At 39.3% G+C, this 25,981-nt stretch overlaps 2 protein-coding genes across 2 annotated transcripts; both read left to right on the forward strand.

The window, feature by feature from the left end:
- Positions 1-7,313: 7,313 nt before the first annotated feature.
- On the forward strand, positions 7,314-17,156 carry LOC148357563 (F-box only protein 40). The gene is made up of 3 exons (XM_088346080.1): positions 7,314-7,954; positions 8,039-9,140; positions 16,989-17,156. The coding sequence occupies exons 1-3, from the start codon at positions 7,314-7,316 to the stop codon at positions 17,154-17,156; spliced, it is 1,911 nt and encodes a 636-aa protein (XP_088202206.1).
- A 3,775-nt stretch (positions 17,157-20,931) lies between these two features.
- Positions 20,932-23,668, forward strand: ttc36 (tetratricopeptide repeat domain 36). Its single transcript, XM_088346350.1, has 3 exons — positions 20,932-21,093; positions 22,685-22,873; positions 22,953-23,668. Exons 1-3 carry the CDS (start codon positions 20,988-20,990, stop codon positions 23,228-23,230), a joined length of 573 nt encoding a protein of 190 aa, XP_088202476.1. The 5' UTR covers positions 20,932-20,987; the 3' UTR covers positions 23,231-23,668.
- Positions 23,669-25,981: the final 2,313 nt, after the last annotated feature.

Genomic DNA, 25,981 nt, shown 5'->3' on the forward strand with positions numbered 1-25,981 from the left:
TCGTTTAGTTGGTTGAATCGCTGTCCAGAAGTCGCCGCCATGTTTGTCTCGGGTATTGCTGCTATGGACACTCAAAGCGACCGAAACTCGCTATGTGTTAGGCGAAGCTCCCGTTTCGTCTGCAATGAGACACTACCATGAAGAAATATTTTGGGTCTTCGCTCAAAGCATTGAGTCGCCCCATCGGTAAGAGTATTGTGTGTTTGTGTTTTGAAGAAAAGAATATGCAACAAATCTAACTCGAATGGTCCATTGTTGAGCTAGGAATTCTGACTCTTTTTAGAGAACCGGCGTCCTCAGCTTGCCTCACAAAAAGAGACAGCTCTTTGGGCTCCGAAATGGCTTCTTAGGTTGTTTTTGTTGTTTAATCCATCCCCCCATCCATTATCCGCACCGCTTATCCTCAGTAGGGCCGCGGGGGTGCTGGAGCCTATCCCAGATGTCCTCGGGAAATGGGCAGGTGATACCCTCAACTAGTTGGCAGCCTATTTGCAGGGCACATAGAGACAGACAACGCAATCCCTCATTCACACCTAGGGACTGTGTGTACCTGACAATTTATCTGACATGCATGTTTTTGGAATGTGGGAGGAAACCGGAGTGCCTGGAGGAAGCCCACGCAAGCACGGGGAGAGCATGAAAACTCAACACAGAAAGGCTGGTAGCTGGATTTGATCCCATGACCTAAGAACTGTGCCGCAGATGCGCTGACCACTCCATATACAGTATTATTAATACTGATAATTTATCATGTATTATTATTATTATTATGAATCACTTAAAAAGTGGAAAAATGAACCAAAATTAACACTTAAACTTTAACAATGAAAATGAAATGATCTGCATTTATATAGCGCTTTTCAAGTCAATGACTTCCCAAAGCGCTTTACAATGTGCCTCACATTTCCCAATAGCGGCCTTGCAGCCATTAAGGTGCTAACCTGCTTATTGGGGGTATTAGGGGTTTAGTGTCTTACCCAAGGACACTTCGACATGTAACACAGACGAGCCGGGATTCGAACTGGGATCCCTTAATCCCAAGACGGGCGCTCTACCTCCTGAGCTACTGCCGCCCCAAAACACAAAACATAAATTCAAATATCCATACATTCAAAAAGAAAAAAAAACAACAAAATGCTCAACAAATTCGTCAACACAGAATATCGGGGAAAAAAAGCATTCCGACCAATCACCCTCGAAAAAAAAAGCGTCTCGAAGGGAACTGGCCCCCAACTTGCTGTTTTCGTTACACAGACAGTAACGAAAACAGCGTTGTAACGGTGGAAAGAGTAATTAGTTAGATTACCCCGATGCTGAAAAAATAATGACGTTACGGCATTATTCTCAACGCTGTTATTCCTAACACTGGATATGTAATACACTCTTTATGCATTAAAAGAAAGTAAATTATACGAGTACATCACATCACTGTAAGAAAAAAAACCCACCCCAGCTATCTTGGGCAGTGGGCAGGGGACACCCTGAACTGGTTGCCAGCCAGTCGCAGGGCACACTGAGACAGACAACAATTCACTTCCTCATTCACACCTAGGGACAATTTGAACCAGCCAATAAACCTGACGTGCATATTTTTTGAATGCAGGGGAAAACCGGAGTTCCCGGAGGAAACCCATGCAAGCATGGGAAGAACATGCAAACTCCACACAGGAGGGTTTGATCCCATGACCTCAGAACTGTGCTGCACACGTGCTAACCACTGTGCTGCCGTGCCGCCCTATTTTGTTTTATATTGCACTAAAAAGAGAAGCCCTCTAATTTATCTGAACTTGTATGACAATAAAGGACTTACATCCTATTGTTTGTTGTGACGGTCTGTTGAGATTGACATGTGTTTCAATGTTATATTTCTGGTCAAGGAAATTAGTGTTATGGCATTGAATGACAGACCCCCAAAAGTTTTTTTTTTTTTTTTAAGAAAAATTCTAATATTAATTTACTTTCTGCTTTGGATCCCAAGTAAACTGGGTGAGTGATTATTTCTCCAACACAGGAGCTTGAAATAACTCATCAGGTGGTGTGGTTTTTCCACTAAAACCAAAACATAGGTTCGCTTACAAATTTGACAACGTTGTAAACTTGGTGTTTTAATTTGGGGAGTACTGAAAACCAAATTGTTCAATATAAATCGGTTTAAAAATCTGCATTAGAGTATAGTCTTTCGAATTAATAGCCAAAAACACAATTTTTTGGAGTGGTTGCATACAACAGTAGCTGTTTTCTTTCACGAATTAAACTGGTTTAAACATATATCACTCACTTTCTCTAGGGATAAATGAGTACTGAATGAAGTTGTAACAAAAAAGACAGACTTATTTCAGTATTTGGGTGAATTTTGTGACAATAGGATAGCATGGTGGAGAGCATTCTGACAAGGCTATGCTAACAGGGCTGGCCTGCTAAATTTAAAGGCTACTGTTTGGTCATTGGACTCTCCGTTGTTAGTCTGTTTTCATTTTGCTTTGTAGGACTTGTTTCCAATCGCACTGGACGATAGAGTGATATCTAGTGGTCAAATATTAAATAATATACCTTAAAGTCTCAGCGTTAAGGGTCACTTGCAATATGTTTAGCCTTTCAGTTGTCCTTCAAAATTGAACTTCTGCCCTAAATAGGAAGGTAAAAAATATAATTTTAAAATGAAAGAAATGAACAATAACTGTAATAGAAATATGTTTTATTTAATTATTAGGGCTCGTATCCTCGTTTTAAGCAATGGAAAAATAATGGAAACAATAATCTATTTTTATGTCACGTTTTGATCAAAGTTGTATTCAAGATCATGTTTACTAATACTACATTGTTGTCTCTTCCCTCTTCATCAAAATTTAACTATTGCTCCAAAAAGGAGATTAGTACGAGTGTCCCTACGTAAAAAATGAGGGCCCAACAATTAACAAATTTACAATTAATCAAAACACAAAAATAATCAGTAAAATACAGTAGAAAGCCATTGTCTGATTCCATTTAGCGTCAATGGCAACATTTTGTTTTTAACAATGAATATCCATCCATCCATTATCCGCACCGCTTATCCTCAGTAGGGTCGCAGGGGTGCTGGAGCCTATCCCAGCTATCTTCGGGCAGTGGGCAGGGGACACCCTGAAGTGGTTGCCAGACAGTCGCAGGGCACACAAGGACAGACAATTCGCTCGCTCATTCACACTTAAGGACAATTTTGAATTTGACAATTTTGAATTTGAAATTGTATCTTTTTTTAAGGAACTGAAGCAGTACTGGAAACAGCTACATTGTGTTTTTATTTTCTTCACCATACTCTAAATAACCTATTAAATAAATTGCCTACAGAATCTTAACGGCAAAAAAATAAAATCGCACGAGGAAAAGCAGTCTGGCACTCTCATTTCTTTTAATGGTGAGACACTGTCCTCTAGTGGAAAATCAGTAGTACAAGCATTTACTGTATTTTTATCTGTGCCTTGATAAATGGAATCAACATTTCAAAACTGCATTTTGTATTTCATTGGGTTGTCTCTTAAATTACAATTGGTTTGATGATTTGAAACCTTTGTGAGTGATAAATATTCAATGACCACAGAGTTCAGGAAGGTGGCAAATAATTTTGCATGGCACTATAGGGAGGTAATTAGGTAGGTGGGTAGCTAGGTAATTAGGGTATGTAGGTAGGTAGGTAAAGTATATGAAATAATACTGGAACTACTGTATTAATCCAGTGTTAAACCCCCTCAGACACGTCTGTTCATCACGTACAACCATAATTTCACATGTCTATATTCACTCCTTTAAATACCCATCCATTTTTTGCACCGCTTATTCTCAGTAGGGTAGCGGGGGTGCTGCAGCCCATCCCAGCTATCTTTGGGCTGTGGGCAGGGGACACCCTGAGCTGGTTGCCAGCCAGTCGCAGGGCAACCAGTTCAGGGCAACAATTAACCTGATATGCATGTTTTTGAAATGTGGGAGGAAACCGGAGAGCCAGGAGGAAGCCCACACAAGCACAGGGAGAACATGCAAACTCCGCACAGGAGGATTTGATCCCATGACCTCAGAACTTTGCCGCAGATATGCTAACCACTCAGCCTCCGTCCAGCCTTCCTCGTTTGAATACAAAAAAATAAAATACAAATTATTCCTATGAAGAAACCTGTTTTGGAAATGTGAGGGGAAAAAGTCTTCCACTGTATCCCAAGAATGAGATGAATAAAATTTCACTTGGGTGCCAGCATTCAAAGCGAGAGTGAAGTGCTTAGTGACAGGCTTATCACACACGAAATGAGAGCCGGTAACTTGACCTTGGCCCTCCTGAGAATCTGTGACAATCGGGCTCTGTCAGGACCCACCTACCCGGGTCCGGGGCGGTCTATTTATAAAGGGCAGACACTGTGCAAGAGGTCAGTCCAGCGAGGTGACAGCAAATCAAGAACAAAAGGTGAGAATTTTTTGCTATGACTGTTAATGTTTTTGATGCTGAATTGTTTCGACAAATTCACACTTCGCATTTTGTTATCGAGATACTGTTAGGAAGGTGGTTGGGTAGGTGGGTAGGTAGGTAGGTAGGTAGGTAGGCAGGTAGGTGGGTAGACGATATGGAAGTAAACAAGGTAGAAAAGATGATGAACCGTCAGTAACCTAATGCTTGCTGAGTTACTGCTATTGTGAATAACCTATTGCCAGCTGGTTAACTGCTTAACAGTCAGCAAGATAGGTAGGTGGGTTGGGTCGCTGGTTGGGCTGGTTTCGGTGAGTATGTAGGTAGGGAGGGAGGAAGATAGTGTATATAAAAGTAAACAATGTAGAAAGATGATACTAAGGATTAACTTAATGGTAGCTGGCCAAGTGCTATCGTGAATAACTTAATGCTGGTTAACTGGGTAGCAGTTAGCGTTATAGGCTGGTGGGTAGGTAAGTAGAGAACATGAACTGAAAATATTGGTGGGTAGGTAGGTAGGTAATGTATATGAAATAGGTAGGTAATGTATATGAAATAAACAAGGTAGAAAGGTAATAAACTGTAAATAACCCAATTACTTGCTGGCTAACTGCTCTCTTAAATAACCTATTGCCAGATGGCTAACTGATTAACAGTCAGCATGATAGGTAGGTATGTAGCTACATTTACACTTTTGCGTTTTTTATGGAAATAATGTGATTAATGATGACCATTTTAATTAAAAAAAACATTTAAAAAGTATATAGCACAAATGATTTTAGATATTGAGAAATCAAAAACTACTTAAAATATCATAGTATTATTAAATTAGAAAAATCTAAATAAAAAATTTCAGAAGTACATTTTGTTTAACCTAATATAACAATGCTAATTGTTCACTGTACGTACTATCACTGCATGCAGCATATGGGTACCATCCGGTATACACCGACTATCACGAAACGGCAAATCAATCAGGTCAAACGAGTTTGCTGCGGAATCCTCTATCTCAATATTGTTTTTTTTTTTTTGTTGCAAACGAAGCGAGCGGTTTGATGTAGTGCATGCTCGTTAGTGCAACAACAAAAAAGAACTATTTTACTGTATAATGTTTGCATATGAAAAACAACTGATTCCTAACACCTGATTGTAGCGACATTCAAAACTATGTATAAAACATGACATGACAAAATTGGCTTCATTTTACATATTTTGGTTCATAATGTTTTGAATCAGTGGCTTCAAGTTGAGATACATGAAGAATACCTCCCATCGTTTGCTGTTTTGCTTGAAGATTAAAGAAGAATCTGCACAGAAATGTGTACGTGAAATAAAAATTGCTAAATGCTTTGGCACACTAATTGACCAGAGTAAGTGGACAAGTAACTAAATAATTCGGCTCACTAAGAATACTAAATGTAATTAAAAACCGGTAGATCAGATAGAACAGATAGATCTACCAGCTATGAGAATGCTTTAAAGTTTATCTGAAAATATTACAAACTAGTTAGCTAGCATAGGCATGCGTACATCTTGTTGGGAAGTAATCATCAAAATTTACCGTTTTCCTAATCGTTCCAATTAGGTATCTGACTCCATTAACCAAACACGACCTATATTCATCCAACAATTATGCGCGCTCGTTTCTTGAGAAAAAAATGACCAGGAAGGCCGGCATTTTCACACAGGGGCGGAGGTTTATTATTCCTAACAGAAAAACTAAGTGTAAACAGGAGAACGCTGAAGTCACACTGGAGTGTGAGGGAAGCCTTCTGAACTCCTTTAGCTTTCTCTTATTGGCTCACGTCTCCCCGCAAGATGGCGTCTCGGCTTCTCCCATGGGCGTGCCAAGCAGTTGTTTGCACTCAACAATCCCACCACACAGCGCCTTGATTTCTGGTACATTCTGCGCGTCCTGTTATCAAAAGTACTAGACAAAACATTATGCATTCCAAAACAGCCTGCCCTGATCTGTTACTGTACATTGCACTAAAGCAGTCAATTAATATCTTTATTGCATTAAACCGAATATATGTAACTTGTAGTCAATTGTATAAAATCCTTTATAGTCAAATGTATAAAATCCTTTAATCTTGAAGTTATTATTTGATAAATGACCAGAAGTGAAAAAGTGTACCTTATCTTCACATTCTATTTTTTTTTTTTTTTGACTTTTTTTTTTTTTAGATTGTACATGATTTGAATTAACAACTTAAATGTGGGCAATTTTAGTTTGAAGCAACAGTGGGAAGGAGAGTTGTCCACCGCCTACCAAATGTCACAGTGCAAAGTTCATATTAATCATGCAGGATGTAGGGGGTAAAACTAGCTAGCAACCAATCAAGCAATTAAAGAGTTAGCCTACTCCAGGGGCGCTACTAAGATTTCTAATGCTAACACAAAATAATTAGTTCACACTGGGTGCATACATAATGTAGTAGCTAAAACCCTGGTATGCCAAAGTAAGCAAGTCAAAGAGTTCAAAGAGTTAGCCTACTCAACGGACCATGCTTATTTTAAACAAATGAATGGTCTTTATTGTCTTTATATTGTCTAATAAAACTTAACAACAAAATCGAAAGGCTTCTCTATTTAGAGCAAGAGGTATTGTAGATCCTAATGTATTGTAAGGCTAACCCCAGAGACGAGTTCTTAGTGGGTGCCTTTCCTCTCTCCATTGTAAAAACTCCCTTACTGTAACTCTGTGTTAAACTCGCCCCAAATGAGCTAAAGGTGACGAAAACAACCAGTGTTAGCATGAGTCAATTGCAACCACGCGACCGGGTTTAAAAGTAGCACAAATACTTCAGCTTAGTCACGAAGTACTTTGATCTTCTTTTACTACTGAAACTGAACCACTCTAACGGATTTGTCTTTCAGGAGGATGCCAACAGTCCGTCACGAGCACTGCGAGCAGTGCTATGCCGTCCACTGCCAAGCGTCCTCGCGGGCTTCCATGGGCTGCTCAGTGGTCCGATGCCCCAATGACTGCGGTGCCTCTATGCATGCCTGCAAGGAGGAAGAGCACCGACTTCTGTGCCCCAACCAAAAGGTCCCTTGCCTCAATGTCGGCTACGGCTGCCCGCTAAACATGCTCCGGCACCGACAAGCTAGCCACCTGGAGGTGTGCCCTGCCAGCTCTGTCAGCTGCTCTCAGGAATGGAACCGCTGGCCCGTCCAGGACAATGACTCACCGTTCTATAGGAACGTTTTCCAACAAAGCGAACTACCACTCGATGTTGCTTTGGCACTGAGGGATCAAGACCTGCTGTTCAAGTCTATCAAGATGAGAAAGGTTTTTCCCGAGTTGACACTGTTGGATTATGGAGATTTAAATGTTAGAGTCACGTTGGACGATTCACGTTTAGCAACCAGTGGGTGTGCGCAGAAAAGTTGCACAGAGACGGCAGAGGAGGTACCTTGCTACCTGGATGGGGAAAGCCTACAGAATTACAAGTCCAGGGAAAAAATATTCAAGAAAGAAATGAACGGTTGCAAGCAGACCAGCAAAAATGAATCTCAAAAGCCAAATATTGAGCCACCTAGCAAACATTCCTCGTGCAAGACCGAAATATTCAAGAAGAAGCTAAACGGCTCTGAACAGACCAGACAAAACGAAGCTCAGAAGACGCGAACCGAATCACCCCTGAGCAAACATTCCCTGTGCGAGAATGACATATCAGGCCTGGCCCCCTGGCAGGATGGCGTCTTGGAGAAGTTGAGGAAGGAGGCCAACTTAGGCGAGTATAACATGTACCTGGTGCACAACGGAGCTATGCTCATCAACTTCGGACAACTGGCAGCTTGCACCCCTCGGGAAAAAGACTTTGTTTACGGGAGTCTGGAACCCATCGAAGTCAAGTCGGTCAGGTCCTTCAATGTTCCCCTTAGCTACCGAGCCAAGCGTTTTCACCTCAAAGACCCCAGTTTCAAGGTCAAGGTGGCACACCTGGGCGTGGATACAACCGACCTGGGGTGCGAGCTTCTCCCAAAAAACAACGAGGCCAGCACCACGCTGCTGTGCTGTCTGGAGAAAGAATTCAAAGGGAACCCTATTTCCCAGAGCACAGCATCAGACGGGCTTTACGTGAGCGTAGGAACACAGACGCACGATTTTGATTCCGCGCCCTTCCTGGCCGAGGCGTCGTTAGCCGATGTGATTTCAGGACGAGTGCAACACCTGCACGTTCGGACGGAAACGGAATCGGTCACAAGGCGGCACAACAAGAGCAGCTCGGCCTTTACTCATACATGTGGACTCTTCTTCCGCCGTGATGAGTACCCTTCGCACTTCAAAAATGCACACGCCGACATCCAAGCCGGCCTTGGGGATTGGTTCTTGCAACATTGCCCCCTGTCTTACCTCGGATGCACTTTCACCCAGACAAGGTTTCGCCCGGACGGTTTAGCAGCTGAGGTGCGATACCACCCCAGCATCGACAAACTGGTGATTAGGCCATACATCCAACAGGAACCTCTCGATGGTATTGTGTCGTCACATCAGCAGGATCTTTTAAGTCAACTTCCCTTGGAGATCCTCCTGCGTGTGGCCAGACACCTCGACACATTTAGTTTGTCACAGTTGTCCCAGGTGTCGCGTTCCATGAGGGAAGTGTGTGCCACCTTGCTGCAGACTCGAGGGATGGTGTCGCTCAAGTGGGAGAAGAAGACTTATTCCCACGGGGGCAGGTCTTGGAGGTGTCGAAAGAAGGTTCGTAGCCAGTGGGGTTAGGTTATTGTGCTTGAAAAATGAGAACCCCTTTTTTCAAAGCACTTGGCATAGAGTAGGGGTCTCAAACTCAATTTTACTTTACTAGGATCTGAGTACAAAATGATGGATAAAAGTTAATTAATTATTCAGTGGTAAATGAATGCAGAATTGTTTGAGCTATACTTATATTAAACTTTCACGTTAAAGTGGAAGTATCAACCTATCTTCTGGCGCGCTGCAATTGTCCCCGGGTCTTGCAGAGAGATACCTAGCAACTGCTTGAGCAGTGATCGAGAACATATTTCTCTTTTCACAAATTCCAATGCCTTGGAGTCAGTACATAAGCTGAAAGTTTTTTTATGGCTGATTGTCAGACAAGCCAACATAATACCAACTGTGCAAGGGTTCGGTCCAGTATATATAGGACACATTTTTAACTACAGTTTACAGTCTGGGTGTCACGCCAACTGTTTTGGCTATAAATTGCTAAATAATCCATTTTATGGAAGCTCATTAAAAATCTATGTTGACTGTTGAGACACTTTATGATAAAAAAGAAAAAAGTCCCCCCAAAACTTTAAACACTCAGAAACTCTTGCAAAACACAGAGATGAATTTGATTGGGTGAGCAGTAGGAATGGGCGGAGCTATACACATAGCGTGCACACTCCTCCTCGCCCAGTGCCGTCTGCACTAAAGGTTAATATGTTGGTATCCTTGTTTCCAGAATTTTTGACATTTGTACAAAATAACTTTACTTGCACCCTGTTTTGAAACCCTTGATTAGGACAAAAATTAATGTCAAAATAATCCCAAACACTCTTAAATTACTGTGGGAGCAAGATGAATTTTAAGTGGTATAATTGTACTGATACGGGACACAGGCTATGGCATCATTATTATTTCATAAATCAAATCATCAAATCACATCACATAGTGAAATAAAATGTGCTGAAGAATTGGCTTTTGTCTGGAGAACAGGTTCAGAGGTTTTGTTGAATTTTGTCTTAAAATATTTAGCATGTCTCTCTCGTTCCCCTAAACAATCAGAATAATTTTGCTTTTATGGCTCTTTGGGTCAAAAAGGTTTCAGAGTGCTGGCCTAGAGCATCGTTTGCCGCAAGGTCTTAATTGAATGGTAACAGGAAGTCTACTTAGAATGTTCATACAAAAGCTGTGGAAAAACATACATTTCCATTAATTAAATACGTTGTACATAAACACACTATTTTAGTTTTGATAAGATCAGTAGAATGAGGTTCTTATCTTACTTTATTTATTTATTGAAATCGTCTTGCTTAGGGTAAACTAATGACCTTATTTCGATGTCCTGGCCTCAACTTCCCTTTGTAGTTTATGCTAGCTAATGTTAGCGTTGTCGGCTAAATTACCTCCTAATTTTATCAGCATTAATATGGCAAGTTTACTGATCTGCTACATTTGGATATCATGTAAAATAAAAAGCAGTCAGGGCTTAATCTCCACACGTATGGCTCTTTAGCTCACGCGAGCGGTGTTGGCTAGGCTAGTTCCTAATGTTAGAAGCATTGCCTAAACTAGCTGCTAAGCCTACCTCCTGACCCCAAGTGAGCTCACTCCTCAACTACATTTGAATATAATCTCCAGGTGAAAGATATAGAGAAACATGGCCTCAACGTCCCTTTGTATCGCTTGTAAGCTAATGTTAATGGCGTCGCCTGAGCTAACTGCTAATCCTACTTCCTGATTCCAGAGGAGCCAACTACTCTGCTGCATCACCACCTCACTTTTAAAATATTATCTCGAGATGAAAAATAAAAATCAGTCTAGCCTTCCGTCCCCTCCAAAAATGGAAAATGTAAACAGCTGCCACATTGTAAACACAAGCCAGACTCCTGGCGAGCTTCTGCAACAATACAAACTATGCCGGGAGCATTTCGTCACGTCACTAATTTAGGACTGGCTAGCTCATACTTAAAGATATGCGCTGAAGCAGGGGTGGGCAGCTTTTTGGAGTGGCGAGCCGCATTGAGTTAAAAAATGTGGCCAAGGGGCCGATCCTAGAGTCCTATTCCATTTTTATTTCTGAATAAATACTGTATACACGCAGACATCTTTATGTTATATTTCCTAATTTTCGATTTTTAATTAGATTAGTTTCATCAAATTGGTATTGAAACTCACTATTAAAGCACCGTAATATACTAAGTCCCTGCTTGAATCACCCAATTTTATATTTAGTTATGTAGTATTAATGTAGTTCTATTTTTTGTAATTATGTTGTAGAGTATTCCGGTAGTTTCATTTTTGTAATATTTCTGCAGTAGTTTTTTTTTTGGTAGTATTTTTATAATAGTATTTTGTAGTCTTACTGTTGTAGGATTTTTGTATTTTTTTCATAGAGGTATTTTTAAGGTATTTCCATAGAGGTGCATGTATGCTTTTTTGTAGTATTTCTATAGTAGAGTTTTTGTAGAAGGTCCATAGAATTAGTTTTGTATTTATTAGATTTTTTTGTAATTTTACTTTCGTTGCATTTATGTGGTATTTCTGTAGTATTCTTGTATAATTGCTGTATTCTTATTTGGTAGTATTTCAACAGTTGTAGTTTTTTTTTTTTTTTTTTTTTCAGTATTACCGTAGTTGTATTTTAGTAGTATTTATGTCGTATGTAGCGTTTCTGTTGTATCTTTTCAGTAGAAGTAATTTTGAATTGTGGTATTACTGTATTTGTACTTTTATAGTATTTCTGTAGAGGTGTTTTTGAAGTATATCCATCGTATTAGTTTTCAATTTTCTCGTTAGTATTTTCTTAATGTTAATGTAGTTCCATCTTTGTAGCATTTCTGTTGTGATATTTCTGTAAACGTGTTTTTGAAGTTATTCCACAATAGTATTTTCATGGTATTTATTTAGTAGCTGTCTAATATCACTGTAATTATATGTTTTGTAGTATTTCAGTAGTATTATTTTGGTATTTCTAACATAATTTGTTGTATTTCGATCTTTTTTCGAATGAAAGCGAAATAATATATGATACGGGGACAAAACAACTATTGCTCGATGTAAGTGATCACACTATACCTTTGTCCATGCCAGATCTACACCTTTCGGCACATTTCCGTTACAGAAAAGCCTCAAGCGTCTTATCAGCATGATAATGTGGTAACCACGTAGTATACAGTACAGTAGTTTTAACCGGAGTGCCATGTATGTTTTTGGAATGTGGGAGGAAACCAGAGGGCCCGGAGGAAGGCCACGCAAGCACGGGGAGAACATGCAAACACCACACAGGGAGGTTTGATCCCATGACCTCAGAACTGTGCCGCATACACGCTACTCACTGTGCTGCCTTGCTGCTCTTTATTACTGGACTAAGTTAATTATTTTTACAACATAACAAAAAGAAAAAAATATAATCCACCAAACGCATCACTGGCGAGCATCTTCACCGGCGTGCTGTCTGGTGGACGTCTGGTAAAATCTCGCTCTCGTATCAGTAATTGGAATTATGACACAATTCGTATTTAAGTGCATGTAAGTATGATTTTGGATAGAAATTAAATCCTGCAAATAAATCTGTATTTTACCTAAATGTATCTGTAATTTGATGACGTATTTTTATGTATCTGTAACGGAATACAATTCCATTTTTTTGTATTCTGATTCCCTAACACCGTTACCTTGCCCGCCGCCCCACTTTTTGAGAACCACTGAGATAAATTAACGTACTGAAGTGCAGCCAGGGCTTCTTTATGAGATTTGAAGGGCAAATGCGGTTTATTTATGTATAGATCACACGATGAGAAGCTTGTGATGCCAAATAGTTAATCATTCACGGAAATGTTGACAACAAGAGTTGACCTGGCCGACAGCTGAGAATGTGATCCTGAACCGAAGTTGGAAAACCTTTTGAAATGGGGACACAAAAAAAAAAAGTGCACTGACAGGGTGAGGACAATTTTTATATCTACAGCCAACCAACTAAGGAGGTTTCTTGTTTATTAATGTATGTTCTAAAAAAAGTATATTTAAAAAAAATGATTAGAAAAAAAAGTAAATAAGTTTGACGTTTTCTTTCCTAACCTGAATTATACATATAAAAAAATAGAGTAAACAATGGACAAAAAATGTTGCTCATTTTTCCACCGATTATTTAAATTATTTCTTCACAACATCAACTGGACTTTTGAACTAAAAGATTAAATCATAAAATCGTACAGTAACTTAAATAAAATATGATATACTGTACTATTGTCGTGATTACTGATGTGACTTAGCTGTGCCCGCTCATTTGGCGCCAACTGCCGCGGATTCTTCTTGGCTCCCTGTCAGTATTTGAACCTAGTCCTGTCAATCCCCTGTTGTCAGTCCATCTGCAAATCTCCGTGTATACAAGGCAAGCCTTTTTCGACCCTGACCCCCGTCTGTCCCGTTTTTGCTCCGTGCTTCTCCAGCTACAACCCATTTTGATCCCGATCACGTCCACTCTCCCGGCTTACGACCCCTTTTTGTTCCCGACTACGTTTACTCTCCCGTTCTGGCTTTCGACTCGTTTCCGACCCTGACCACGTCTTGCGCTCCCAATCCCGGCTACCAACCATTTTTCCGCCCCTGACACCGCCAGTTCCGTGTTCGGATCACAATCCGAGTACAAGAGCGATTTGCTTCCCGAGCCCAGCGAACTCTGGATCCTGCGTGCAGCCCTTCCTCTCCCTTTCAATTAAACTTGTGGGTCCTGTTTCCGTTCTGGTTCTGACAACTATAACCGTTTTTCAAATTTATTATATTTTTATTTTTGAACTTTTTAGAAAAAAACATTTCTAAACCTATTTAACTTACTTGTATCCAGTGTGTTTTCAGCTTGGTAATGAAAACAATCAAGACTAAAAAAATGTGTGGAGTTTGCAGGTTCTTCCCGTGCCTGTGAGGGTTTCCTCTCTCATGGCAGTTTAATTGGTGGCTCGCACTTAATAGATCCGACAGTGCCTGTTTTCAGCCAATCAGAACGCAAAGCAGACAATAGCCCTGCCCCTTTTTGTATCACTCAATGCATATCATGCTAGCAGCTTCACGATGAACTCAACGTGCATAGGATCGATGGTAACAGAAACAAAGTTATTTGTTCTACAGTAAGAGTTTTATTTTCATTACGCTGCTATTGGGTCGGTTACTTGTCAGTGATAGAAGTATCACTGCGCCTTCGTCAGCATATGCGAAAAAGGAATACAATCAAAGGAGGCATTTTGTTATATATACTGTATATATATATATATATTTACCACAGCCATATCCCCCTAGTGGGAGGTGGCTAGAGCCATACCCCCAAGGCCATCGAGGCATTTTGCAATTAAAGTAAAACTTGTAAATTATGGGAAAAATAGTATGTTCAGTTTGTGATCCAGTGTATCGGGATTGTGAGGCTCATTATGTAGTTTCACTAAGTTCCTCGCCGGAGACTCAGAATTGGTGGAGATGGAAGCACTCGTTTTGTGAATTTAATGTGCTAATAACCCTTAAAAGGTTATTAGCATCTTTAGACACCTTGATGACCTAAATATCTACTATCTAACCTGGTCATATCCCTCAGGAAGGGTGACCGACAACAAAACACACACATACAAAAATAAAGAAATAATAAAAAAGGGAAAAAAGTACCAAAGGAACACACAAACATTTTTGGACTATGGCCAACCCAAATGCCTAAACACCCAAACAAGTTCGGGACCCGAGTTGGTCATGCTTTCGTCCCTTCAGATGAAAGGGGACACAAGAAAGCGGCCATGTCTCTCGGGTCAGGGTGACACAACACACTCTTCTGTTCAACAGCAGGGCCCAACAGCTTTAACTGGTTTACCCCTGCCGCATCATACGGGTGCCCTGCCCATCCCTTAGAACGCGTCCAAACATCCCACTATCCTTTCACAACACCTCTCCACTCATTCCTATCACCAACAAGAGCTCGAGCTTCCATTATACATACCTGTCAACCTCCACAACTCCATGCCCTTACAAACTGTCGTAGTTTCCCTTACAAACTACAAAATTATCTTACACCATATTTTTTTTTCAAACGTGTTTATTTATGTAGTTTAACATGTTATACTGTGCATGTGTTTCGTTATATCATATGTATTGTTAATTAACAATTTGTTGTTAGATCCTGAGTTGCTCGACACGAATGAGGTTTATTATAAAAAAAGTTAAAAAATTAAGTACATTGGACGTTCACTGTAGAAGGAAAAAATACATGCAAATATAATTAAGTAGAATAATAAATTTTCTTATTCAAATTATGAATTCATTTTCTGTATTAAATTATTGTTGATAATATACTGAATAAAGGGATAACCACAAACCTGTCTTTTTTTAATTTTCTCATTTAATACTTCCTTTTTTTCTTAACTTATACAACATATTAATTCGTAATTTAATGCATCAAAAAAGCAAGTGAGCGGTTTGAGAGCCGGCTCTCTTTAATGAGTTGAGCTGAAAAAGCCGGTTCTCTAAAAAGAGACGGACTTCCTTTCACTACATCAAACGGCTCGCTTCGTTTGCAACAAAAAAAACAATACCGAAATAGAGGCTTCTGCGGCAAACTCGTTTGACTTGATTGATTTGCCGTTTCGTGATAGTCAGTGTATACCGGATGGTACCCATAATTGACAAATTCGCATTTTTCCGTACAGATTTTCTCGTACGTCGTACACGTCTTAAAATGCATAATAAACGTACTTTGTACGGCAAAACCGTACAAGTTGATAGGTATGATTATACTTAGACCTCTTTCCTGCAGTGCACTCATAACACTATCCATCCAAGTCAATCGTGGCCTTCCTCTTGGTCTCCTTCCATTTACTTATGATTTGTAAATCCTCTTCAACATTCGCTCCTCATCCATCCTCTCCATGTGTCCAAACCAACCGAGTACTCTCATATCCACACGCTTGCTCAATTCCACTGCTATTCCAGTTCTGTCTCTCACCACATGATATTGGGACCTAAATATAACTGTATGTAATAATGGAGACCTGTTTTTACTATCTTTTGAGAATAGTTTGCACAATAAGGAAGAAATGTTATCAGGAATAGCGACTAAAGAGTCGCTCTATTTGCTCCGCGTGTGATACATGGCCAGCGTAACTATGGTCGGCGAGGCTTACTGGTCATGTCGGATCTATCAATTGTCCTTGGGTATGAGTGAGCGTGTTATCTGTCTCTTTGTGCCCATTGGCTGACTGGCATCGGTTCAGGGTGCCTGCTGCCCAAAGATGGCTGGGATAGGTCCAACCAACCCCCCGACACTAGTGTGGATGATTTGTAAGGATAATGGATGGTTATAACAAAATTATGTATTATTTGGTTATACAATACAACATATCACAACACTATCTATTGCATTACAATATAATAAAAGACAATAACATGTAATACAATGCAATAGACTACAACATAAATACATATAAAAATATATTCTAATATGATATAAACAGTATAATATATCCATGTTGAAATAAAATGCTAAAAAAACACATTTTAATATGATAAAACATCAAATAATATAACATCCTACAATAAAACCATTCAATGAAATACAATATACTTCATTGCAATATAATCTAACATAATACAATCCAGAATAATATAATGAATTATAATGCAGTATAATAAGTATATTATAGTTCAATATGATATAATACAATACAATATAAGAAAATATGACATAAAACAACTTGCACACACACAAAAAAATAAAAATATTTCTTTATTTCTTTATCTATTTCCGTTTTTTTAATGGATGTAGCTAGCATAAGACATTTGAGTACCCTATAAAAATCCATAATTTTGGTCATGCATTGTGATCTTCAGGTTTGGGAGTTCAGCTCACTCTTTTGCCCGGTTGAGCGATGGCGCTTCAATGAAGCGCCCTCCATGGCTGTCCACCTGCTCACCTGTCCCTTCTACCTGAGGGAACTTCGCACGGAGCCCGTGGCCCTCTGGGGCCTTCAGGAAGTCTGCAGAGAAGATGCACAATAATTGTAATGGAAACCTTCCAATGGAAACATGATATATCACAATGGTTGTCTTTATATATACATACATATATATATATATATATATATATATATATATATATATATATATCTACGTCATGTCACGTGGCCAATAAACAGCGTTTGTATCTATCTCTTGCCAGGTTAGTTTGCGACATAGAATAAAATATATATTGATATTTACCTACATTAGTATATTCACTCAATTCATATTCATTTCTGACATATATAATTATATTACACAGTATACATATATTTTATTACATTTCATAAATTTTCATGTCTGGAGTTTAAGTTAGTTTATGTATTATTTATTCGTGAATTTCTGAAAATACTTTTACTACAACAATTCATTAAACGTGTATTTATTTCTTCACGTATTAATAGGAATTGCAGGGAGATATCACAGCAGAAAATTCAAATACTATCAATAAAATACATAAACTAACTTCAACTATAGACATGAATGGATAAATAAGTATACAGTACAGTAGTAACTAATACAGTAAAAACTGTTCAAAAAATACAGTTGTGAAATGTAATAAAATATATGTATATTGTGTAATATAGTTATTTATGTAAGAAATGAATATGAAATGAGTGAATATATTAATGTCGTTAAATATCAATATATATTTCATTCTATGTCGCAAACTAACCTGGCAATCGATACATACATACACTGTTTATTGGCCATGTGACGTGATGACAAAATTATGTCACGGTGAATATGTCCGCTTCGAATGTTTAATAATTTAAATTCCTAGAAATCATTTACTTGTAATTTTCTTCATGTACAATTGGAGTGTTATTTAGGGGGAGCGGGGAGCGGCTTAGGAAATTAAAAGGACACTTGGTAAAATATTAGACTGTTTGACGTTGCTGTATTGTGTCGTGCTACCAAAAATAAGTGCTAAAAACACAAGGATGAATACAAAATATTCAAAGTGATCAAACTGCAGCACTTTTATAATATTTTTTGCCCAACTTTTAACATGTTTTTTTGTGTTCTTGGGCTAGCCATCGCAGCAAAGTGGCAGGGAATCATTCAGCTCCCTCGTAGTGATTACGTGACTCGCGAGTGTCAAGGAATGCACATTTGTATGATATATTATGTATTTTGATTATTCAAATCAGTAGATATATATTTTCTTAACAATGGAGTTGTTTTGCTACAAGGAGGCACGAAATAATACACAATGCCCTCCTAATGCATATTTGTCAACCTAAAGTCCACGGGCCAAATGTAGCCTGCTACATTATCTTATGTGGTCTGTAAGACAAGGCTGCGATAAATACAAGCAAAAATGAGCTGCATTGCATAAAACAATGAATCACAGTTTTAAATATGTCACCAAAGCCAGGCGCAATTTGCAAAGCACCCACTGTATTTGCTGATTACCATTAATCAACCAGAGATCATTAAGGAAACCCATTTACTTTTTCTTAAAATAAAAGTCGCAGGCCCATTGTAAAGGCAATTAAAAAAAAATAGCACCTTGATGTCTATCAGATTTTTAAAGAAGCTATATCTCTTTTCTTTAATAGACAAGGATAATGGCCCGGCAATTCTGGGCTTGGCATTGCCGAGCTTGGCGTTGCCGAGCTTGACGTTGCCGAGCTTGGCGTTGATGGGCATTGTACTTGAGCGAGGTTTTGGGGCACTGGTTTGTTTAAAAAGTGTAAGGGAGCCTATAGAGAGTGCCACAAAGAAGTATGACGACATGAAGCTTCAGAACATCTTGACCACAAAAGCAGATGTTTATGAATTTTGTAGGATTTAATGGGGGTGCCTTGACACGAAACTTGGCTAAAGACAATCCCAGAGGCCTAAAGTACTACTGTGTAATTTTTCACGAATATTGGTTTAGCCTTTTTTAAAGCTTGCAAGCACCATATGAACACAAACACATGTATGAATGGACATTGGGATTTTAATAATACAGTCTAAATCTAGACACAGAATCCAACAGCAAGGATCCCATTTTCAGGCATTTTTTTTATATCAAAAAATAAAAAGCAGAAAGTTTTTTGAATAATTAAATCAATCATTTGAATCTGTGTTTGTATGCTATCCTTGACACCTATACAGTGTTTATGTTAAAGTTAATTAAACTGTAGTGGAAATAAATTGACTTGACGTATTGCTACTTATTTGCAAATGCCCTGTTTATAAACACTACAAGAGACTAAATCTCAGTGAAAGAAAAATATTCAGGGAAAAAACTAAATTATTGTTTTAAAATCAAATCTTACATCCATAAGTCAAAATTGAATTGTTATCCTCCGAAAAGACCCCCATCCCTCCAGCTCAGGCATACTTTTTATGCTCTAAATTTATTAGTATGGGCACCATGAGAATGTTTGTTCTATCATGTGGCCTCAGAGTTTGATACCCTTGACCTAATGACTACTCAATAGTGTCAATCAGAGGTGGGTAGTAACGAGTTATATCCACTCAGTTACATTTACTTGAGTAATTTTTGAGAAATTTTGTATTTCTGGGAGTATTTTTGATTCACTATATATTTTGCTTTTACTCCAGCAGATTTGTGAAGAAGAAACTGTACTCTTACTCCGCTACATAAGGGCACATAGAAGATGTTACTTAAATCTTCTCCATGTTCAGTATGTAATGTATGTGTCTGTCTGTCTCTGCAAAGGTACATATTTAGAGAGAGAGAAGAAGATACTTGATGTCACACGCAATGCAATGTCTGTGGAAGTACTCATGGATTCTAATGCCGTAGCATATCCAGCAATTTGAAAGTTAATGTGCTACCAGAGGCTGAACAGAGTTGTCCTCTGAAATATTAATTAGATCCAAAACCGCACTTTCCCCCCATTGAATGCTTTCCGTGTTTCCAGCCACCGTTGTGTGTTTATTTACATGCTACATGGAAGAACATGGAAACTAAGCAGCGGTGAGAGAAGTGAAGATTATTGAATCAATGGTTCGCAAGTGGCGGAATCTGAAAAACAAACTCTGAGAAGTTTGTATCCGTGTGTTTTACTTAAATAAACCACTACCAAACCCAGTTTTGCTCCTGTATATTTTTTGAATATGCACACTTGTATGCTATGTTGTTGTAAGGCGGCCACAGCAGATGGCACCCGTGCCCTGTAATGCGGTGAACCCTGTCTATATGTTATATATTCAAATAGATCCAGCTACGGAGGCGCTTCTTAAAAGGGTTCACCCTATGGTAGTAAATAAGTCAATTTTTAAATATATTTTTTTTTAGTCCACAGAGGGTTCACTCCAAAAAACTGTCCGAGTACATAGACTCTTAATTTATTGTTGATTGGATGGAGTTTGATTATTTGATGATCTGATTGGTTGTTTGAAAAAAAAATCAATAAATAAGATGTTCCTATGGATACTTAGTACTTGAGTAGTTTTTTCACCCAGTACATTTTTATTCTTACTCAAGTTATTAGTAGAAGGACTACTTTTTCTTTTTTCTTTTGAGTCATTTTATTTTGAAGTAACAGCTCTTTTACTCCTGATACCCACCTCTGGTTTTAATATAATATCGCAAGCATCCATAGCATTACTTCTTTGAATCGATGTTGCAGTAGTTTCCCAACTTTCAACCAATCCTAATGGGAAAACAATATGTACACCACCTTCTTTTTTGTCCCAGTTCCTAAATATTCACCATCAATGTAGTGTATTTCCAGCTAACTGCACACAGATGTGCTCAAAGTCCACCTCCTCTCCCACCCCCTCACCCGATTGGCTAGCTGCACATTTTTGTAGTATTATCCTCCTGACGAAAACTCGAGAACACTTCTCTTCAACTTGATCCTGATGGCGTCCGAGCATGACAAAGCGGTCCTGCAGGCCATCTTCAGTCCTAACAGCCCATTTGGGGAGGTCCCCGGTCTGAACCAGGATCAGGAACCAACAGATGATGGTAAGGGACAGACAAACCTTTCTTGTTTTAGCTTAGGAGCCTGCCCATAAAGTTGCAATGAGAATAGTTCAATAATAGTAGAATACAATTTGTATTTTCATCCTTAAAATATACATTCCAATTTACGCTTGAAGCTCGAGTGGTGCAACAAAATAAGTATGTTTGTTGTTTTTTAATCAAAGCACCAGTGTGCATCACATGGCAACCCCAAGTGGTGTAAAAATATATTCAATCAAATGATAAGAAAAAAAACATGTGAACTATCTCATACATATGATATTAGGGTTAGAAATGTGTAATGATATTACGCCAACTTAATACTACGGAAGTCTGAAGGACTATTTTGTCAAGGTAGTTTGTCCCGCAGGTTCTTTTAGCACTTACCACACACAGCCGAAGCCTGATGGTTGCCGATTCCTGTGATTCAAGAAACTTCCATTTTTTCAGACTTTTTCCTTCTCTAGTCACTCATGTTAGCCTCTTGGGTGCAGGCTACGTTTCATCGCTAGCAGTTAAAGTTAGCTGCTCCTGCTTTGTTCTTCAGTGATACTTGCTTTCCACAGCTGCTCACGCCAGCACAAATAGCTGAGTCCCATGATTAAGGAATCTTCAACTTTTATTCCGTTGTTTCCTTCACTGGACACTCATGTTAGCCATTTTGCTCAGGCTATGGCTTGTCGTTAGGTGCTGTTATCATTGATAGCTTATCTTTCTTCGTTCTTCTGTGTCACTTGTTTTCTACAAGTGCTCACACAAGTGAACAATGCCAAGACCCGTGATTCAGGCATTTTTGACTTTGATTCCACTATTTTCTTCTCTAAACACCCATGTCAACCACCTGTCTGCAGGCTAGGGCAAGCTATTAGCTGCTACTGTTAATGTTAGCTGGTCCTGCTTTTTCCTTCAGTGTCACTTCGATATCCACTGCCTTTCACCCAAGCAAATGACGCTGAGTTACGTGATTCCGGCATGTTTGACTTTTTTCCACTATTTTCTTCTCAAACTACACATGTTAGCCATTTGGCAGCAGGCTATGCAGGCTAGCTGCTAGGTGGTGTTGTTATTTTTGGCTGCCCCTGCTACGTCTTTCAGTGTCACTCACACGTTTCACAGCTACCCATTAAAGAAATTGTCTCCAAGTTCCTTAATTCAGGCTTTTACTGGCCTTTTTAGTCTCTTCTTTCAATAGCTGATAAAGTTAGCCTCTTTCCCCAGCCATGACCTTCTTTAGTTATCGGCACTTTTCAGCTGCTCCATGTGTATCCAACTCACTCGATTTTCTTATGTTGCTCACTAGAATTAATGCCATCTTTCATGTTTTGTTCCTTTGTCACACAAAAATATATTGAATTAGGCTCCTAATTTTTGTATAGTAGTATCCTTCAGGCTGACACGGCGTAACCTCTTCAGATGCACATGCTTCAGCTCCATTCTAAGCTAAAGCGACCTCGAGTGGGTAATCAGTGCACACTATCACTTTATATTTACACAAACACAGTACAATTCTGAAGGTTGTGTTCACACAGAAAATGTCATTGACCATACCTTGAAATTTTTGCCAAACATTTTGATCATCCCATCCCCTTCCAAGATGATGTCTTTGACACCGACTCCCTGAGGCAAGTGAAAGACTTGGAATTTCGCGGAGTTTCCGCAGCCGAGGCCGGGAATTTACAAGAGTCTCTGAGTCTGTTCGATCGGGCCGTGCAAATTCTGCCGCAGAGGGCCTCTGCCTATAACAACCGGGCACAGACGCTAAGACTGCTTGGCAACACAGCAGGTACTTGCAGCAATTTATTGGATTTACTCATCCATAATAAATCTCAGATCACCCCCCAAAAATTCTGGTTCGCTTTCAGGTGCTCTGGTGGACCTGGACCGGGCCATCTCCCTTAGCCAGGGCCGAGGTCGGACGGGTTGCCGGGCGCTAGTGCAGCGGGGCCTCCTGCACAGGCTAGGGGACAAGAACGACAAGGCGCTCCAAGACTTCCAAAAGGCGGCAGAGCTCGGAAGCGGCTTTGCCCGGCAGCAGGCAGTTCTGCTCAACCCGTACGCGGCGCTTTGCAACAATATGCTGCGCCAAGTCATCGGAAAACTGCGTAACCCTGAGCCACTATCGGGGGAAACTTTATTTTAATTACTAAGCAGGATGTTTAATACTATTTTCATTCAGACCGATACCACGGCAAAAGTATACCTGATCAAGACAGATCATCTACATTTTATTGTTTAGGAAGGATGTTCAATACCAGTTTGTTCAGGCTGATTTTTCGTCCCGCCTGTCATGTTTTTGCTCCGGTTTGTCTCCGGCTTACAACCCGTTTTTTATCCCGACTACGTCTACTCTCCCATCCTGGCTTACGACTCGTTTCTGACAGCGACCACACTTTGCTCTCCCAGGATACTGACCAGTTTTTCCGACGCTGAAACCACCATCGCTCGCTACGGAAGATCCACTTCCGTGTTCAGATCACAATCCGAGTCTGAGAGCGACTTGCTTCCCGCGTCCAGCGAACATCGGATCGTGGGCGTGGCCCTTCCTCTTTCTTTCAATAAAAACTTGTGGTAAACGCTACGCAAGTGGGTCCTGTTTCTGTTCTGGTCCTGAAAAATACTCAGTAATTGGCCAGTCCAAATTGTCCTCAGGTGTGAATGAGCGAGTGAGTTGTCTGTCTCTGTGTGCCCTGCGACTGGGTGGCAACCGGTTCAGGGTGTCCCCTGCCCACTGCCCAAAGATGGCTGTGATAGGCGCCAGCACCCCCGTGACCCTACTGAGGATAAGCGGTGCAGATAATGGATGGATGGACTAATACTTGGACTAACATGCATCTGAAGAATGACACATCATCTTGATTTTACTTCTTCATCGGGACGTTCGATACCACATTATTATCGTGTGAATACCGATACCTGGACAAAACTGTGTCTGAAAATAAAAACGTCATAGGAATTTGAGCTTATCAGAAGGATGTAAGATACCACATTTTTTCAGACTGATACTGATACCTGGATAAGGTGCATCTGCAAAAAGACCCATCATAAAAACTCTCTGAGTAGGGATGTTCAATACCATTTTTTTGGGGGGGTAAAATATCGATACCAAGACTAAAGGCATCAGAAAAAATATAAAATCATAAGAGATGCTCGAGGCCATGTTTCTTTCCAGACTGATACTGTTAGCTCACTAGAATGCAATTGTAAAGACACACATCATATACATTTTTGTTCTTATTGGAAATGTTTAATACCATGTTTTTTAAAGACCAATACTTACCGTATTCCAGGACTAAAGTGTATCCGAAATAAAGACGCATTACTGAACTTTAAGAGAGAAGTTTGATACCATTTTTTTCAGAGATATCGATTTCTTGCTAAAGTCCGTTTTAAAAAAGAAACATAGTTGAAATATTAGTTGTAAATGGGGATGTTCAATGCCATGTTTTTTTAAAGACCGGTACTAATACCTGTACAAAAGTGCATCTGAAAAATGACACATCCTATAAATGCTACATAGGGATGTTCGATACCACATTATTTTCGGATGAATACCTATACGTGGACCAATATAAGATATTTTAGCCTTCAAAGAAGCATGTAAGATACCACATTTTTTTTTCAGACTGATACTGATACCCGGGATAAAGTGGATCCAAAAAAAAACATAGAAACTTTAGCTCTTAAAAGAGATGTCTGATTCGTTTTTTTTTTTCAGATTTCTACTGATACCCAGACTAAAAGTATATGAAAAACATCATACAAATAAGAGTCATGCTAAATACTAGGATTTTGTCAGACCGACACTGATACCTGGATGTAAGTGAACCTGAAAAGGGACACATCATAGAAGTTAGCTCTTTATAGGGATGTTCAATATCGCAATTTTTGGGATGGTTACTGATACCTGGACTGTGCTTCTGAAAAAAAGACACATTATAGTAATGTTATTCTTAATAGGGATGTTTGATACCATGCTGTTTTTTTCAGACCAATACTGATACAGGGACTAAAGTGTATTTAAAACACACATAATAAAATTTGAGCTTTTAAGAGAAATGTTCAATAACCACATTTTATCAGACCAGTAATGATACGAGGACTTAATTGCGTGGGAAAAAAGGACACATCATAGACATTTTAGCTCTAAAAAAAAATGTCCAATACCCAATTTTCAAACCGATACTGACACCTGCATTAAGTGCATCTGAAAAAAAGTCATCGTATAAATTGTAGCTTTTAATCTTCAAAACAGCAATTCTTTTTCAAAGAACTTGTGAGGCCCCTTCTCAAGGTTTCTTTTTTCCTCACGCTTAGGTTTTGAGTTCTTCCTTGCCCGCATGTTGGTTTGAGATAGGGCGATGGTGTCATTGTAATCCTGTGCAGTCCTTTGAGACATTTTTGTGATTAAGGGCTGTACAAATAAATGTGACTTGACTTGACTTGAAACCAACAGTGATCATATTAAGTATAGCATCTATATCACGGGTTGGTAAACTATGGCCTTTGGGTTACATACTGCAGGCAGTAAGGCATTTTATTCCAGTTTACTAAACATTGATTTTTTTAAACTACAACCAAAAATTGTGGTCGTTTAATTTCTTCTTTTCCTTAAGGACCTCTTCTCCTCAATAAAAATGCATTAAGTTGTGTAAAATTCAAGTCACGCAAATGCCATTCTTAGTATAAATTCTTAAATGTGCATTTTTCTGTATTTGAAATTGTCTATATCGTGTAAAAGTTTATCAAAAGTCGTGCAAAAGAGGAGTTTTTGTATACGTATCTTCTAACTACGTGCCCAAATGAATTATTTGGCTTTAATAATGAATGTTTCAAAACAAATTTGCCTTTGATTACTTGCACGCATATTGGGCGCACATTCAACTGTGTGATG

The sequence above is a fragment of the Urocampus carinirostris genome, chromosome 10 (genome assembly GCF_059441175.1).
Source record: "Urocampus carinirostris isolate Australia breed hairy pipefish chromosome 10, RoL_Ucar_1.0, whole genome shotgun sequence".
NCBI classification, from domain to species: Eukaryota; Metazoa; Chordata; class Actinopteri; order Syngnathiformes; family Syngnathidae; genus Urocampus; species Urocampus carinirostris.